Below are 17,120 nucleotides of genomic sequence, written 5' to 3'. Positions count from 1 at the left end.
GTATTTTCCTGTCCTCCTCTGCTGAGAGTCCAGAGGGCACAGGCGCCTGCGGAAACTCACTCAGGGCTCTGCAGATGTCGCTGACCGCTCTGAAGACCACGGCTGAGAAGCTGACTCGCAGTCGCACTGTCTTCACGTTGGGCAGGCGGAGGCGAAGCATTTTATGCTGAGGGGTGAAGAGAAGCTTTGCATCTGCCTGGACCCCACATTTGTCCAGGGTCCAGTGCGTTTTCAGAAGCCAGCAGTGCTTTTGTTCCCACCAAAGGGCAAAGTCTGACCAGTCCTGGGCTATGTCTGCAAGAATGGAGAACACAGTGCAGTAAAGTGAGAGTGAGCACTCGCACCCCAGAGTCAAGTCTCTTGCGTGCAAAACTGAAGCCAACGCTGGTCTTCAGCTCCCACCTCCTCTTACAACCCAAGGTTTCATCATTCTTGGCTTCTTGTCAAAGTCCCTACGGCACGGCAGGTAGGAGACAGACTGAACCTTACCTTCTTTATATTTAAATACTATGGAAGGAAGAGAGACATACAATTTTTGTTCCTGATGAAATACTAAAGTTATCTTCTCCCAAGTCCCTTGGTGCCATGGTCCTTTCTGGGAAGGCCAGGAGCATCACCTCTGTTTAATCAAGATTATTTCTCTAATAGAAATGAATCTTTCCACAAGGGAATATCAACAGCTCCCAATCAAATTCCACGCAGAAGTACTGGGAAGCTGACATTTCACTCTTCTCAGGAATGTCCATCTCTTATTAGCTCCACCATATTCCCAATTTCCAAAGTGTTTACACTGAAATCAGAGCTGAATATTTTCTCTCTTAATGGTAGCATCAACATTGAATTCTTCCCCTTCTTCAATGCCCCTTGGTATCTAGGTTGAATCTTTCCCCTTTGCCAATGTTAGAGTCAATATTCAATCTTTTATTTTGCTAAATTAAGAGCCACCGGTATTTTTATTTACTTAAAAAATAGTTTCTCCCTCTTTCTTTCTCTCTATTTAAATTAGAAAATGTTTCTCTCAGTGCTGTTAGAAGTATAAATGCTATAACTATTTTGGAAAGTCCTATTCGGTAATTTTTCTCTGAGCTATATACCCATTAGAAATGCGTGTACTATATAGACCAAAAGACAGGTACTATCTGTAAAAGCCCCCAAATGGAAACAACCCAAATATCTATCAACAGGTAAATGGATAAATTGTGGCATAGTCATACAATGGAATATTATACTGCAATGAGAATCAATGAACCCAAACTATATGCAATACCATGGTTAAATCTCACAGACATAATGTGGCAGGAAAGAAAGCAGATGCCTAAGAATTATACTTATATAAGTATAATTCCACTTATATACAGTTTACTGTACAGTTTACTCCTATGGAGTAAGAATTCAGGACAGTGGTTACCCTTGGTGGGGCAGTGGCTGGGAGGGGTTAGGTGCGGGACTTGGGTGGGGGAACAGGTAATGTTCTCTTTCTTGATCTGGGTGGTGGTTATATGACTTTGTGAAAATTCACTGAACTGTACACTTATAATAAGTGCACTTTTCTGTACGTATATGATACTCCAATGAAAGCTTACTTAAAAATACTTTATATCACTAGTGTAAATGATAAGCTAACATCTGTGGTCTTAAGTAGAAGACAAAAAATAAATAAAAAGAAAATAGAACATTATTAAATTCTAGGTACCTCATGTTGACTCGTGATGTGAAGACTCTGACCCTGAAGACTTCTTTCCTTGTTTTAAACAGGGTAAGTAGCAAATGGTGGACAATGTTAAAAGACATATTGGCACCAGGCCGCCTGCATCTCGGAGCAATCAAGCATTAACAGAGAATCACACAATAATCTAAGGCCCCAGGTGTGGTCTAAAGTCACAAGGGAAGGGGTCCTGTTCTTGTGCAAATAGGTTTTTACACCTACTGGGGAGCTTTCGTTTGCCACCAAAGACTCAAATGTTCACATTGGGGGTCAGGGGGTGGTTTGGGCTCCTTCAGGCATTTCTCTTCCTCTTGCAGGCAGGGACCATTACAAGATGGATGATCAAAAAAATTTAGATGGTCAGACAATCCAGTTCAGCCATTTAGTGGTGATGCAACAGAGAGGGTTTCAAATGTAGAGAAACCATAAAGAAGCAGCAACTTACTGATCTGTTCCACTAACTTGAGCATCACTCCCCCAATGTGCAGGTCTCCAGACACTCTCAGTGTGATATCCTTCTGCTCCTCTTCATTTGGATGGTCAACTTGGATCACGAGCTCCCAAGAAGCAGACGCAAAGTCACTGGATGAGAGCATTGTGGCAAATGCAGGTGTCTTTGCGTAAAAAGGCAGATAGATCAGAAGGAGGGTGGGACTCGCCAAGCAGACCTTGCAGAGCAAAACATTTTTTCCCCCATTTTAGCCCCCCTTCAAAAATGCCACAGGGTTCCTGATATTAAATTCAGCATCTTAACTTTAAAGAGAAAAAGTCTTATAAAATTATCTCAGGCCTTCTAAATTTATGTACTTCACTTTTCCACCCTCCCAGGTCCACCTGGCTATTTTCTGTGCCTGCCCAGTGCATCCATCTCTCTCTACTGACTCTTCTTGACCTTCTCTGAACTATTTTAGCAATAGGTAACAAATCATGGCAATCCTTGACACTTAAAAAAAATCAACTTTATTGAAGTATAATTTGTATACAATAAAATGCATTGAATTTAAATGTACACTTTGATGTATTTTGTTGTATGCAAATTATACCTCAGTAGAACTGATTTTAAAAAAGGAAATTAAAATCTTTACCTTGGTACTTCCCTGGTGGTGCAGTGGTTAAGACTCAGTGCTCCCAGTGCAGGGGGCCAGGGTTCGATCCCTGGTCAGGGAACTAGATCTCACATGCAAGCCACAATGAGTTTGTATGCTACAACTAAGGAGCCAGCAAGCTGTAACTAAGGAGCCCTTGAGCCACAACTAAGGAGCCTGTCTGCTACAACTAAGACCCAGCCCAACCAAATAAATAAATATTAAAAAAAATTTATCTCTAATGTATATACATATGTATTATTACATTCCTCCCACAAATACTGATGACATCTTCTGGTATGAAAATTCAAAAAATAAAAATAGAGCAAAACCGTTTCTTTTTTAGTCATATAGCATAGTTTTATCTTAAGCACATAGAGATGCAGGTCATTAGTTATTGCCACATATTTGATTTACTTGAATAACTGTTTTATATCATATAGAGGTTGATAAACAAGTGCATCAATTAAGTTTTTGGACACACCTTTAGCAACAGATTTAAAACAGGAGTGACAGACATTCAAACCCACTCTTCAAAGTACAGTTAGGGGTGAGAACTTCAAACCCATAGTGTTCTCCTCGTTGGAGGAACTATGATGAAAGAAGCTAAGCAGTATCAGAACTGAGTGTTCTGGGGTAATAGGAACACTGGGATCCAAATTGGCAGAACTTAAAAATGTCAGCTCTCTCTTAAATAGAAAGCAAATGATACTACCTCTCTTGGCTATCTTAAGATTTAAAATAAAAATCAGTCATTTAAGTGATAACAAGTGTTTTTCATTTTTCCAGGTAAAGACAGCTTATGAGAAATCTATGTTTTCATAAGGCCTGTTTTTGAGAAACATCTGTGCATGCAAACGGCCCAGGAAAGGGCTTCTCTAATGGAAAGTGCACATGAACCCTGAGAACCTTATTAATATGCAGATCCTATTCAGCAGGATCTTATTAACATGCAGGTTCTAGTCAGCAGGTCTGGGGTGGATGTGGAAACCCTGCATTCATAACAAGCTCCAGCTAATGCTGGTCTTCCTCTCACACCCTCAAATTGCAATAGCTACTTGAAAAATTAGCTCCAGGACTCATTTCCTCCCTTCAAACTAACTAGATCACTTATTAAGCCAGGTCTATGGTGACCTCTGAGAAGGTCTGCAGAAAGTGGGCATAGAGGGAACGTACCTTAACATAATAAAGGCCATATATGATGAACCCACAGCTAAAATCATACCCAACGGTGAAAAGCTGAAAGTATTTCCCTCTAAGATCAGGAACAAGACAAGGATGCCCACTCTAGCCACTTTTATACAACATAGTATTGGAAGACCTAGCCACATCAATCAGACAAGATAAAGAAATAAAAGGAAGCTAAATTGGAAAGGAAGCAATAAAACTGTCACTGTTTGCAGATGACATGATACTATACATAAAAAAATCCTAAAGATGCCACCAGAAAACTACTAGAGCTCATCAATGAATTCAGTAATGTTGCAGACCACAAAATATATATACAGTAATCTGCTGCACTTCTATACACGAACAATGAATTATCAGAGAAATTAAGGAAACAATCATATTTACCACTACATCAAAAAGAATAAAATACCTAGTAATAAACCAACTTAAGGAGGTAAAAGATCTATACTTGGAAAACTATAAGACACTGAAGAAAGAAATTGAAGACAACACAAACAGATGGAAAGATATACCATATTCATGGATTAGAAGAATTAATATTGTTAAAATGACCATACTACCCAAGGCAATCTACAGAGTCAATGCAATCTCTATCAAAATAGCAACAGCATTTTTCACAGAACTAGAACAAATAATTTTAAAATTTGTATGGAAACATGAAAGACCCCGAATAGCCAAAATGATCTTGAAAAAGAAGAGAGCTGGAGGAATCATGCTCTCTGACTTCAGACTATACTACAAAGTTACAGTAATTGAAACAGTATGGGACTGGCACAAAAACAGACACATAGATCAATGGAATAGAACAGAGAGCCCAAAAATAAACGCACACACTTGTCAATTAATCCACAACAAGGGAGGCAAGAATATACAATGGAGAAAAAACAGTCTCTTCAATAAGTGGTGCTGGGAAAACTGGACAGCTACATGTAAAAGAATGAAATTAGAACACTCTCTAACAACATATACAAAAATAAACTCAAAATGGATTAAAGACCTAAATATAATCAGAAACCATAAAACTAGAAGAAACCATAGGCAGAACACTCCTTGACTTGAATTGTAGCAATATTTTTTTTGATCTGTCTCCTAAAGCAAATGAAATAAAAGCAAAAATAAACAAATGGGACCTAATTAGACTTAAAAGCTTTTGTATAGCAAAGGAAACCATAAACAAAATGAAAAGACAACCTATGGAATGGGAGAAAATATTTGTAAAAGATGCGAAAGACAAGGGGTTAATTTCCAAAATATACAAACAGCTTATACAGCTCAAGTAAAAAACAAAAGCAAAAACAACACAGCCCATTAAAAAAATGGGCAGAAGACCTAAATAGACATTTCTCCAAAGCAGACATATAGATGGCCAACAGGCCCAGGAAAAGATGCTCTACATGTTAATCATCAGGAAAATGCAAATTAAAACCACAGTGAGATATTGCCTCATACCTGTCAGAATGGCTATTATCAAAAAGACTACATATAACAAATGTTGGCAAGGATGTGGAGAAAAGGGAACCCTCCTACACAGTTGGTGGGAATGTAAATTGGTGTAGCCACTGTGGAAAACAGTATGGCGGTTTCTCGAAAAACTAAAAATAGAACTACCACATGACGCAGCAATAACACTCCTGTGTATATATCACAAATAAAACAAAACAAAACAAAACAAAACAAAACAACTGAAAACACCAATTAGAAAAGATACATGCACTCCAATGTTCGTAGCAGCATTATTTACAATAGATATGGAAGCAACTTAAGTGTCCATCAACAGATGAGTGGACAAGATGTGGAATGGAATATTAGCCATAAAAAAATAATGAAATTTTGCCGTTTGCAACAGCATGGATGGACTTGGAGGGTATTATGCTGAGTGAAATAAGTCAGACAGAGAAATACAAATACTGTACAATATCACTTATATGTGGAATCTAAAAAAATAAAACAAACTAGTGAATATAACAAAAAGGAAACAGACTCACAGATATAGAGAACAAACTAGTGGTTACCAGTGGGGAGAGGAAAGGGGGGAGGGGCAAGATAGGGGTAGGAAATTGAGGTACAAACTATTATGTATAAAATAAATAAGCAGCCAAAACTAACACAACATTGTAAAGCAATTTTACTCCAATAAAAAAAATTAAAAAAAAATAAAATAAGCTACAAGGATATATTGTACAACTCTTAAAACTCTGAGCTAAACTCTCAGTACCTTCACTAAGCATTCCTACTAACATAAATCTTTCCCAGTGAGGACACAATAAAGATAACTCTTTCATAGACAAACTCATAACACGCCATTGAAGTATTTGACTTTAAGATCCTTACAATTTCTAAAATGCTATGATTTGAGCCTTTGTTATTTAAAATGTTTTGTACATAAAGAAAATAACCTTACTTTTAAGGTGACCCTTACTGCTTGTTTCGTGAGCAATCAGACAGAGGGTTTTTTCTTTTCCTAACCTGGGCAATCAAAACACTTCTCATTTAGGCAATAAATGGTGATTCCCTTACAACGAAATTCTGGCTAAAATTAGGCAATCTGGTTTCCCCACATTCCTCTCCTATCTTTTCTGCGCCTTTTTAAGCGAACTTCTCACGTTCAGCAAGCTGTTACTTGTTGAGGAAAGCACATCTAAGTTAAAGACAAGAACAAGAAGCAAAGCGCACCACCAGACCTGCCTTCCTCTGGGGAAGCCCAGTTGCCCACTTCCTCGGGTCCTTTACAGAAAACTCAATCAAGAAAGACAGACAGACGCAGGCAGGCAGACAGAGAGAAAGATGGGGGGAAATAGACCCAACGCTTCCCCTGGAAGATCAGAGAGTGAGTGGGTCCGAAGGCCTCTGGCCTGTCTTTTGCCAGCTCTGCAGGGTCCTGGGGCCCAGGGGAGTGTGGTGGGTGGGTAAAAACCTGCCCCCTACCCCCATAAAGGCCTCTGGCCTGTCTTTTGCCAACTCTGCAGGGTCTTGGGGCCCAGGGGAGTGTGGTGGGTGGGCATAAACCTGCCCCCTACCCCCCCCCCCCCGCGGCTGGACGGACAGTTTACTTTGCGCAGCCAGATACGCAAGGACGGAGAAGATGGTCACAAGCCGAGGACGCGGTTTTTTATTCACCAGCCATTTAAGTGCAAGGGGCTGTAGAAAGGCAGGGGCGGGGGTCTCGGGAACCTTTGGCGCCCATCGCAGCCTCCCCTCCCAGCCTGGTCCCGGCCCCTCGCCACCCACCTCCTTTCCGGAGCCTGCGGCGTGCGGAGTCGCTGCCCCCTGGAGACCCGGCCAGAGGCCACTGCGGCCGAGCCAGGGGCGCGCGGTGGCGGCAGCTGCTCCCTGAGGTTCGGCTGGCGAGGGCTGCGCGCGGACCTGCCACCTAGACAGGCACCCGCCCCCGCCGCCCAGTCTCCGCCCCGCGCGGGCCCCGGGGCAAGGCCGGCCAGCACAGCGGGCAGGCGGCTGCACGCCCAGCCCCCGCCTGCCAGGTCCCGCTGCCCTAGGAGGAGGCGCTCCGCAGACTTCACGGGCAAAGGGTGGTCGCCCGGCTACCGCGCGGCGAGAGGGCGGGGAGAACCCGGCGGAGGCTCAGCCCCGTGCCCCTCTTGCGACCTCTCATCCTGCCCACCCTCCCTTAGACCGCCTCCAGTTTCCCGGTTCCCAGAGGCCCGCCCAGTACTAGCCCGGTGATTAAGGTCCTGCTACTTCCTCGCCCTCAGGGTGTACCAGTCACTCACACCCCGGGGTGCGTCCACGCGCCAGGAGCCCCGGCTTCAGGCGGGAACAACCGCCTCCCCTCTAGAGAGCCTGGAGGACCTGTGGTCGCCAGGTGGAAGAAACAAAAGCGGTTCATCTCTGAGTAAGAGGGTGGTGTAAACCCCTGAGAAGGGTGAGGCACCCCAAACATGCAAGATGGAAGACCCTGGGGGAACCCTAGGCCCCGCCCCTCGCGGAAGTCTGGGTGGCTCACCTAACATTCACCACCCAGCGCTCCGCTCACCCTCCTGTGGGATTCATCCGAAGAGAGCAGGAAGGGTGGGTGACCTTGGGGAAGTTACACAACCTCTCCAAGTCTCCTTCGCCCAAATTACACACTTTTGTTGAGTGTTTACTATGCACCAGGCCTGGGGTTGAGCTTTGAGGATACAGTCAGTGGTTATAAAATAGACAGGAAATTATAGTTTTCTCATCTGTAAAATGGGTAAAGGGATGGAATTCCCACCACCAGAACTGCATTCAGTCCATGGAGGAGTTTTATGCAGTATAATAGTCTTTAGCGATTTTTGTCAAGTACATAAAGCTTTTGATAACTTAAATATTAATTTAAGATGTTGTAAAATTTAGAAATGGAATCTTTGTTTTGCTTGGACATTACCATATTCAGCCATTATTATGTTTTGAAAGTACTTTACATTTAATTTTAAAAGGTCAGTTGAACAACCGTCAGCAAATATGGGATTTTATAATTAAAATGATTAAAAAATTTGAAACTGAATTTCCTAATTTGGTAGAGTTTGTCAACGATAGGAAGGTGGTCAGCTGTCTTCTGATCTGACTTCCCCACATGCCTAATACCGACTGAGCAAATATGCACTTATTTGGGGCAGAAAGTGTCTAAGACTTGCTTTCTGGAGACTGTGCATGGTTGATTAGACCATAGACTGTCTTCAGGATCTTGGATATGATCAGGAAGCAGTAACGGCTTTCTTTACGCCAAATTGGTTTTCCATTTTAGTTGAAAATATCTGGATTGCGCTAAAGAATTTAACTGGTTTTAAGCTTTCTGCTTGGCCTAAATTCTTTTTTAAGCCTTTTAATGGAAATATTATATATTTATATGCAAGAACACAAATCATAAATATACAGCTGGTGAATTTCACATACTGAACACACCTGTGTTGTAATGAAATTCCGATCAAGAAACAGGACATTGCCAGTCCCCAGAAGCCCCCTAATCCCACCTTTTAGTTACTACCACCCCTCACCAAGAGTAACCATTATCCTGACTTCTAATCCTCAGATGGGTTTTGCTGATGTTTGTACCATACATAAATGGAGTTGGATGATGTATGCTATTTTGTGTCTGGTTTCTTTTGTTCAGCATTATATTTTTTAGTTTCATCCATATTGAATGTCCTAGGCTTTTTTTTTACTACCTAGTTATTATTGTGATGCAGGTCCAACTCATCCCCTAAGGTTCTAGTTTAGAAGTGTATTAAAAAGTATATTCTGGACTTCAAAATTTCATACATATATAAACAAGCAATACTCACCGTAATCCCTCTTAAAAAACAAGCAGAATCAACATTTTGAGTCTGTTATTTAATCCATACATACTCATCAAGCAATGAATAAGCTTATTTATTCATTCAGCCACTGTATAACTGTGAGCTAGACACCAAAACAAGTGCTGAGAATGCTCAGATTAGGCACAGACTTTATCTTCGTATCATAATATGATACGAAGGAATACAGAGGAGGGATGTGTACCTCTCCCAGGTGTGTACCTCTCCCAGTTGTGTGGTGTGGTGGGGAGTACGAGAAAAGGCTTCAGAGAGGAGATGGGTTTTGAGATGGAATTGGAAGATTTAGTTGCCTACAATAAACTGTAGTCTCTAGAAAAATGTTTTAAGGTATTTTTTAGTTAGCAGATAGTTATTGTACTTCAAGAGATGTATTTCCTGATCTTAAAAATTTCCATGTTCATGGTGCAAATAGTGAAACAATAACTATTATCAGATACTTATATATGGCAAAGCTGGCCTGAGAATCATTACCCTCAATAGGTAAGTTAGTCATGTTTGCATTATCATGTGGGATATGAGTGTGTAACAGAAAAGAACAAACCTGAAATGTACATGATAGCCCATTCTCAAGGCTCTGCCTCCCTTTAAAGATATAACACTTCTCATTCATGTAGAGATAAAATGTTGTGGAACAGAGGTTTACAGGAACCTTGTTGGAGGTTTACAGGAACATGGTGACCTGACTTACATGGATAGCTGCAAGCACAAAGGATTCCAGCACCAAGAAGTTTGAAACAACCAGCCACACTGCTCCTCTTTTACTGTAAAAAAAGCCTGAATTCTAACTCCAGGAAGATGGTTCTTTGGGACACTAGTATACCATCTTCTTAGTCTGCTGGATTTCTAAGTAAATTCGCTATTCCTTGCACCAATAGCTTGTTTCTCGATTTATTGGCCTGTCATATGGCGAGCAGTATGAGCTTGGTAATAAGTACATTGGAGTGGATGAGAGATGTGTCCATGTTCTTAATCGCTGAACAGAAAAGGGAAATACAGCAGTAGAGGGCCTTTGACCATCCTGGCTACTTCAACCTGTGAAGCACAAGTGACTTTCTTCCTCTAACACCTTTCTACTTCCACCACATGAGCCCTCAAAGTTTAAAAAATTCTTTATAATTAACTTAGAGAGAATGAGAAAGCTGCTAGAAGGAGAAAAGAGGTGTTTTTTCTGGGTTGATGCTTTTATTTGACAAAACAAATAGGCCGTTACCCAATGTAAACTTCTGTGTTGTGCATTCAGCTTATAAACATTCTGCAAGTCTGGCAACTAAGAAATGACAAGAGTCACCGAAAATGTATTTTTGTTTGCACTGAGTCCTTGGGACTCAGCAGTTGTGTTCATGTTTGTGGACAACACGTTCTATTGAGTGCAAAGAAGCAGAATGTGCCTATTATAGCTACACCCTCCTTTCCAGCTGTACAAATAATGAGCACTTTCTATGCCCAGGCAAGTTCTAAAATGTTCTCCCTGACAGGGTAAAGAGGTGTGCCTTGATGTATCGACAGGCACTGGATGAAGAAGTGTGAGGAAGAGCAAAGGAGGCCTTGCTCCCTGCTGTTGAGAGTGAGAGGAGCAAGAAAGATGGTGCCTCCCTCCCTCCCATCCCCTCCTTCTTTCTTTCTTCTTCCTTCCTTAGCATCCATCTCAATCAAAGGGTACAAAAGAATATACACTGATAATTAAGTCTTCGTCCTCTTCTGATAATGAAGTTCCCTTCCCCGGAGAAAACTGTTACTATTTCCTCTTGAACCTTCCAGAGATAGTCTTTGTGCATAGACTATTTAACTTTTATATGGTAGTATTCTATACATATATTTTTCTGTGTTTTGTTTTCTCACTTTAAAATATCTTAGCTATCGTAGTGGACATCATTCATATTCATGGCTGCCTACCACCCTTGGAAAGTCCTCTTTACATATTTGTAGAAATTCTTATGTTATTATTTCAGTCTAGAAATCGGAGCTCAAATTATCAACCTCCCTTGCGGCTAGGGCACAGGCCTATGACCTACACCCTTTCGCTCGGGCACACATAGACATAACTTTAATTTGGAAGTGAGTGAGATGCAAAGACAAGATGTCCCTGAGGTTTCCATCTGATAATCATAGGCAAGAATCATTGATGGATTATAAAATGAGTAAAAGTATGTTGAGAAACAGGATATTTGTAGTCTCAGAATATCTCCCTACAAAGTATTTGTCAATTACATAGGGAAAGATACATGGTAACTTCAGAGTGGAGAAAACTGGCAGTTATCACCTTAATCAAGTGATCAAAATGAACATCATCTGTAATAATGCATATTGACCTCACACACCTGAGAAGACACAGCATCACTTCTGTAGTATTCTTGCCCAAAATATACAACCTCAATTTAATCATGAGAAAATGTCAAACCCAAATTGGAAGATGATAGTTTATGAAATAAGTAGTTAATATTCTTCAGAAGTGAGAATGAGAGACAGAAAAACTGAGAGACTGTGTCAGATCAGAGGAGACTCAAGTGACAACTAAATGCCATGTGCGATCCTGGATTTAGTCCTGGAATGGAGAGCAGACATCGGTGGGGAAGGCCTGTGAAATGTGAACAGGGCAGTAGGTTAGTTAATAGTATTATTTCAATACTAATTTCCTGGTTTCCATAAGTGTATTGTGGTTATGTACAAGGGTAGACAAGTTCTCTGTGTACCATTTTTGCAACTTTACTATAAGTCTAAAATTATTCAAAGTGAGGAGGAGGAGGAAGGTGGTGGCAGGAGCATGCTCTGACCCTGAAGCAACTAACTAAGAGGATAAGGAGGGTTCAGGGTTCTGGATTCAGCTATGACCTCCAGTGAGCAGGGGGAGAAAAGTCCATGTACAGATGGTTGTTTGTTGTAACCCAGAGTTTTCAAACTGACTTGAGGTTTGGAGCCCATGTCTGGTATTTTTACCCCGGCAGTGAATTTATAGCATGATGGTTCAGGACTTAAAAACTGACAAATTTGGGTTCACCTGTTGGTACTGCTGACAGAACAGATCAGAGGGCTTGGGCATGTTTTAATCTGGATCTCTGACGAAACTGAGATCTGTCTGATCTCAGTTTCTGGTTCTGTAAAATGGGAGTAATTATACCCATCTCGTAAGGTGCTGTGAAATGAGAGAATGTTCCTGAAGCACAGAGCACAGAGCCTGAAACATGGAAAATGTTCAATAACTTTATTTATTACTAGAGTAATAAGTAAATAAGAAAGAGTGAGGGTGTTCTCTGGGAAAGAGGAGGAATTGGAGACTTTGAGGCTGTTGCATTTCATCCCAGTGAGGTAAGACTGTGCTCACCTCTCCTCCTTTCTTGCTCAGAGGTAAAGGACCAAAGAAGGGGAGGAACTGTCACTTAGGTGAACCCGTAGGAATTTATTAACTTTTTCAGACTGCACCACAGGGAAAATGTGACAGTTTACACCCAGGTTAGCAGGAAAAGGTTCACAGTGAGCTCTTTCCAAATCCCAATGCAGGTGTAAGGTGGTCTAGAAATATTGGAATGATTTCTGTCCTGCTTTCTTGTAATATATGTTCAATAAACACTAGCTATTATTATAGTAGCAGGTATGATTTTGAAAAATCCAGAATGCTGAGTGTGAGAACGGTCATGGTCCTTTATTTTTCTAAATATAACTTCATATTTCGATTTTTGGTTAAAAATAGTTGATTGAAAACTCATACTTATCTTTCCTTCCTATTGACTCCCTGCTAAAATTATAGTATAGAAATAAAAAGGTATAAACCTACAATGACAAAGGTTAACAGGAGAAAGGCCATCAGCCAATAAGAGATTTCAAGATTTCCTAGAAGATAGAAAATTGAAGACAAAATGGTTAGTAATGAAGCAGAGTAGTGAAATCCATAGTCTAGGAGTGAAAATGGGAATGTAACTGAGGCTTTCCAGAATATTCTCAGAGAAACTCAAGTCCTGGAAATATCAGGTGTGACAGACAGTGGATATGAAATGTGTTGTCAAAAACAAGGGAATGAATAGAAAGTCTCTATAAAGAATAGTCAGTCCCCTCACTGTCACATTCAGGGTGAATATATGGCTGCCAGATCTCCACCCTGCGGGCCCAAATCCAGAGGGCTCTGGTCCTTAGAAGTTAAATGTTTCCGGGATTCCCTGGTGGTGCAGTGATTAAGAATCCACCTGCCAATGCAGCGGACACAGGTTCGAGCCCTGCTCCGGGAAGATCTCACATGAAGTGGAGCAACTAAGCCCATGCGCCACAACTACTGAGCCTGCGTTCTAGAGCCTGCGAGACACAACTACTGAGCCCGAGTGCCACAACTACTGAAGCCCGCGCACCTAGAGCCTGTGCTCTGCAACAAGAGAAACCACCCAATGAGAAGCCCGCGCACCACAGCGAAGAGGAGCTCCCGCTCGCCGCAACTAGAGAAAAGCCCGCGTGCAGCAACAAAGACCCAAGGCAGCCAAAACTAAAATAAATAAATTTATTAAAAAAAAAAAGTTAAATGTTTCCTTTGAAAACGTTACTTGGTATTAAGGCCAACTCCCCACTCAATTACCCTAAATCAAAGCGTATCAGTGAAACCTCCCAAATAGATCAAAAAAACTATATCCTCATTCTCAAATGCTATCAAACATTTAAGGAAATCCCCCAATATAAGAGAGAAACAAACTTTTAAAAATCCTTATTTTATTTTATTTATTTTTTCCAGTTTTATTGAAATAATTGACATGAGAAAATTTAACACAAAAAAATGAGTAAAAGGATAAGAAACCTAGAGGGTCAATACAAGAGAAGAGCAAAAATACAGTGGGGTAAATTATCACAGAAATAATGTGAGAAACTGCCCAGAAATGTGGAACATGAACCTCCAGTTTAAAGAGTTTACTGGATACCCATCAAATAAATAAGAGATAGCTACACCAAAGTACAGCATTATGAAATGAAGATCACTGTGGAAATATAAAAAACCTAAAAGCTTTTAGGAAGAAAAAACAGCTTATCTACAAAAGAACCCAAATGAACACTCTATACCCAGTCAGACCATCAATCAAATATGTTTCAGACATGCTAGGACTAAGAAAATTTAATTCTCACAAAACCTGTCTTAGAAACATTCTCAAAATGAGCTCTAGAAAACAAGGAAGTGAATCAAGAGAGAGGAAGACCTAGGATGCAGGAAACAGTAGATCCAATCCAGAAAAGCAAAGGAGAATTGACTGCCCTGGGAGGAGTTCTCTGGTGCAAAAGAAGACATCGTAGAATATCTGATGTTATGAGAAATTCAGAAAAAGATTTGGGATATGGTAAAGAAAAGTAGGGCAAAAAAAAATAAACTCATTTAGAAAATTCAGGAAAGTAAATGGACATGAAAAAGGAAATATAACTTTTTCAATTTAAAAAATTAATCTATAAACAAAGCAAATAAGACTTAATTATAGTTATGAAACAGAATGTAAACATTGTCAGTGTGATATAATAAGAAAGATATTTGGTCTTTATCCGGTTCCTGACACACAGTTATTAAAACCCTTGGAATTTCCTGAGTGATAAGGGTGACAGGAGTGTCTTTCATTGTAACTGGTGGCTCTTGGCAGGGCCCTGAATAGCCTCAGGCTGGGGGCTGCTTGCCAGAAAGACCAGGCCTTGATTAAAATCTTGGAACTTTCAGTACTACCCTCTAATCATTAGGAGCCGGAGTTTGAGTTAATCACTAACTGCCACAATCATGCCTATGTATTGAAACCTCCATAAAAACCCTTCAGTGATGGGTTTTGGAGAACTTCTGAATTGGTGAACACATCCACATGCTAGGAGGGTGGTGCACCCCAATTCCACAGGGACAGAGGCCCCTGCACTTGCCATCCTTCTGGACCTCATGCTCCGTACTTCTTTATCTGCCTGTTCATTTGTATCCTTTCTTATTAACTGGAGTAGTAAGTACAGCGTTTTTTCTGAGTTCTGTGAGTCATTCTAGCAAATTATTGGGCACTGAGGGAGGGGGATTGTGGGAACCCATGACTTTGTAAACAAGTCAGACAGAGTACAGGTAACTTGGGGATGCAATTCTTGGAACTGGCATCTGAAGTGAGGGCAGTCTTGTGGGACTGAGTTCTTAAACCTGTGGGGTCTGCTGCTACTCCAGGTGGCCAGTGTCAGAATTGTACTGACTTGAAGAACACCCAATTTATGTCAGAGAATTTAGAGAATCGGTTGGGGTAAAAGCCCTCCAGTCAACATCAACAATGCAAAAATAAATGCACAGGTGACAGAATTTGAGGGTGGAAGAAAGAAAGAATAGATGAAGGCAAATGTTAGAGGTGCTAAAAGCCTCATGTTACATTGTGGGATGCCAGAGATATGGTTGATAAGCAAGTAATCAAGGTTTTAGTATATTACTTGAAGTAACAAAAGTAACCCAGAGAAGAACTAAAATAAAAATACGTCTAAATATAACTGTATTGGGAGGTGGGAGTTTTATAAGAGAACTTAATACTCATCTATTACACGTGGAAGTCCACAGATGATGTCTAAAATTGGTAAATTGAGAATTAGTAGTAGAAACATATTATATACAGTTGATTCTTATTATTCATGGGAATTATGTTCTATAAAGTTGCCATGAACACTGAATTAGCCAATAACGAACCATTGCTCCTAGGGAAAATATGTGCAGACACACACACACACACACACACACACACACACGTACATATCTCACATAGATCATAATCTTAAATTTAAAAACAACTCATCCTTGTAGATCCTATTTTTAAAAATTTTCTGAAGTTCAGAAGTGTTAAGTGACTAACCCTAGGCTGCTCCACTAATAGATGCCAGAGTTGAGATTCATACTACATCCAAGTGACCCCAGAGCTGGAGCTTTTTGCAGGACACTGCACTGCCCACTGATCTCCATCCTCTTGTCATCTCTGTAGTGGAAGAAATTTTCACATATTGAAGTACGGGGAAATCATTCTGGCTTATAAATGATTTAGCTTAAACTTTATGCTAAACTATCGATAAAACAGCCTGTTTGTGGTCTACCAAACATCTGCTTTAATCATTAAAGGGTGCATTGATTAGAAGAATGTCCATATTAAAAGTAAAGATTAAATGCCTCCTTTCCTGGGATGGCAGTGCTGGTATTCCTTCGATGATAAGACGCCCTTCCCAGGTGCCAAGGACTTATTGACTCGCTGTGTATGTGCTGTGCTGATCTGTTTAGTTTTGAAACCTTGAAAGAATGTATGCCTGACTTGTTTGATGTTCTTTGTTCTGACAAGATGTAAAAGTGCTGAAAACCATGCTTCTCCAGAGTGGTTTCTCAGAGTTATTGGAGAGGTTATCTCCCCAACTATTGTCCTCAATTTGGGCCAAATAAAACACTTTTCTATTCCTATTATAGATTGTTTATTGATTATTTCCAATGACATTGTTTGGCATAGCCCATAGCATGTCAGAGAAACCCACCTGAAATCGCCTGGAGTCTACTTTGGACCAGCGCTTGGTACAAAGAACGGGCCCCGTGAGCCCCTCCAGCTTCACAGCACCTTTCAGGTGCTTCAGTGAGTTTTTCCTGATATCTGGGTCTCCTTGCATTAAGTGACAGTCCATGAATTTTATTTGAGCTGTTTGTTATCTTAAGACTTGGAGTCTTAAGATAACAAACCAGTACATTTCCTAGTGGAAGGAACCTAGGGGAAAGTTACTAGGCAGAGAACCTAGAGGGAATTTCTAGGCAGGAAAAGCCTAGAAGGAACTTTGGAGTGAACTGAGTTGGCTGACCTCTTTTTAAAAAGTGGCATATTGGAAATATTTGTCCTTTATAGTAAAATGAAACTA

At 40.7% G+C, this 17,120-nt stretch overlaps 1 protein-coding gene across 2 annotated transcripts in view; it reads right to left on the bottom strand.

The window, feature by feature from the left end:
* FERMT1 (FERM domain containing kindlin 1) overlaps positions 1-7,354 on the bottom strand; it is a 74,173-nt gene extending 66,819 nt beyond the window's left edge. For both annotated transcript variants that reach the window (XM_030872583.2, XM_060285238.1), the window contains exons 1-3: positions 7,210-7,354; positions 2,151-2,319; positions 61-294 (exon numbers count right to left, since the gene is read on the bottom strand). In XM_030872583.2, the coding sequence (XP_030728443.1) occupies positions 61-294; positions 2,151-2,301 (385 nt within the window). In that variant the 5' untranslated portion in view covers positions 2,302-2,319; positions 7,210-7,354. The remainder of the gene's footprint in view (positions 1-60; positions 295-2,150; positions 2,320-7,209) is intronic.
* Positions 7,355-17,120: the final 9,766 nt, after the last annotated feature.

The sequence above is a fragment of the Globicephala melas genome, chromosome 15 (genome assembly GCF_963455315.2).
Source record: "Globicephala melas chromosome 15, mGloMel1.2, whole genome shotgun sequence".
NCBI lineage: Eukaryota > Metazoa > Chordata > Mammalia > Artiodactyla > Delphinidae > Globicephala > Globicephala melas.
The sequence above is the reverse complement of the archived record's forward strand: the minus strand, read 5'-3'. Positions and strand labels throughout refer to the sequence as shown.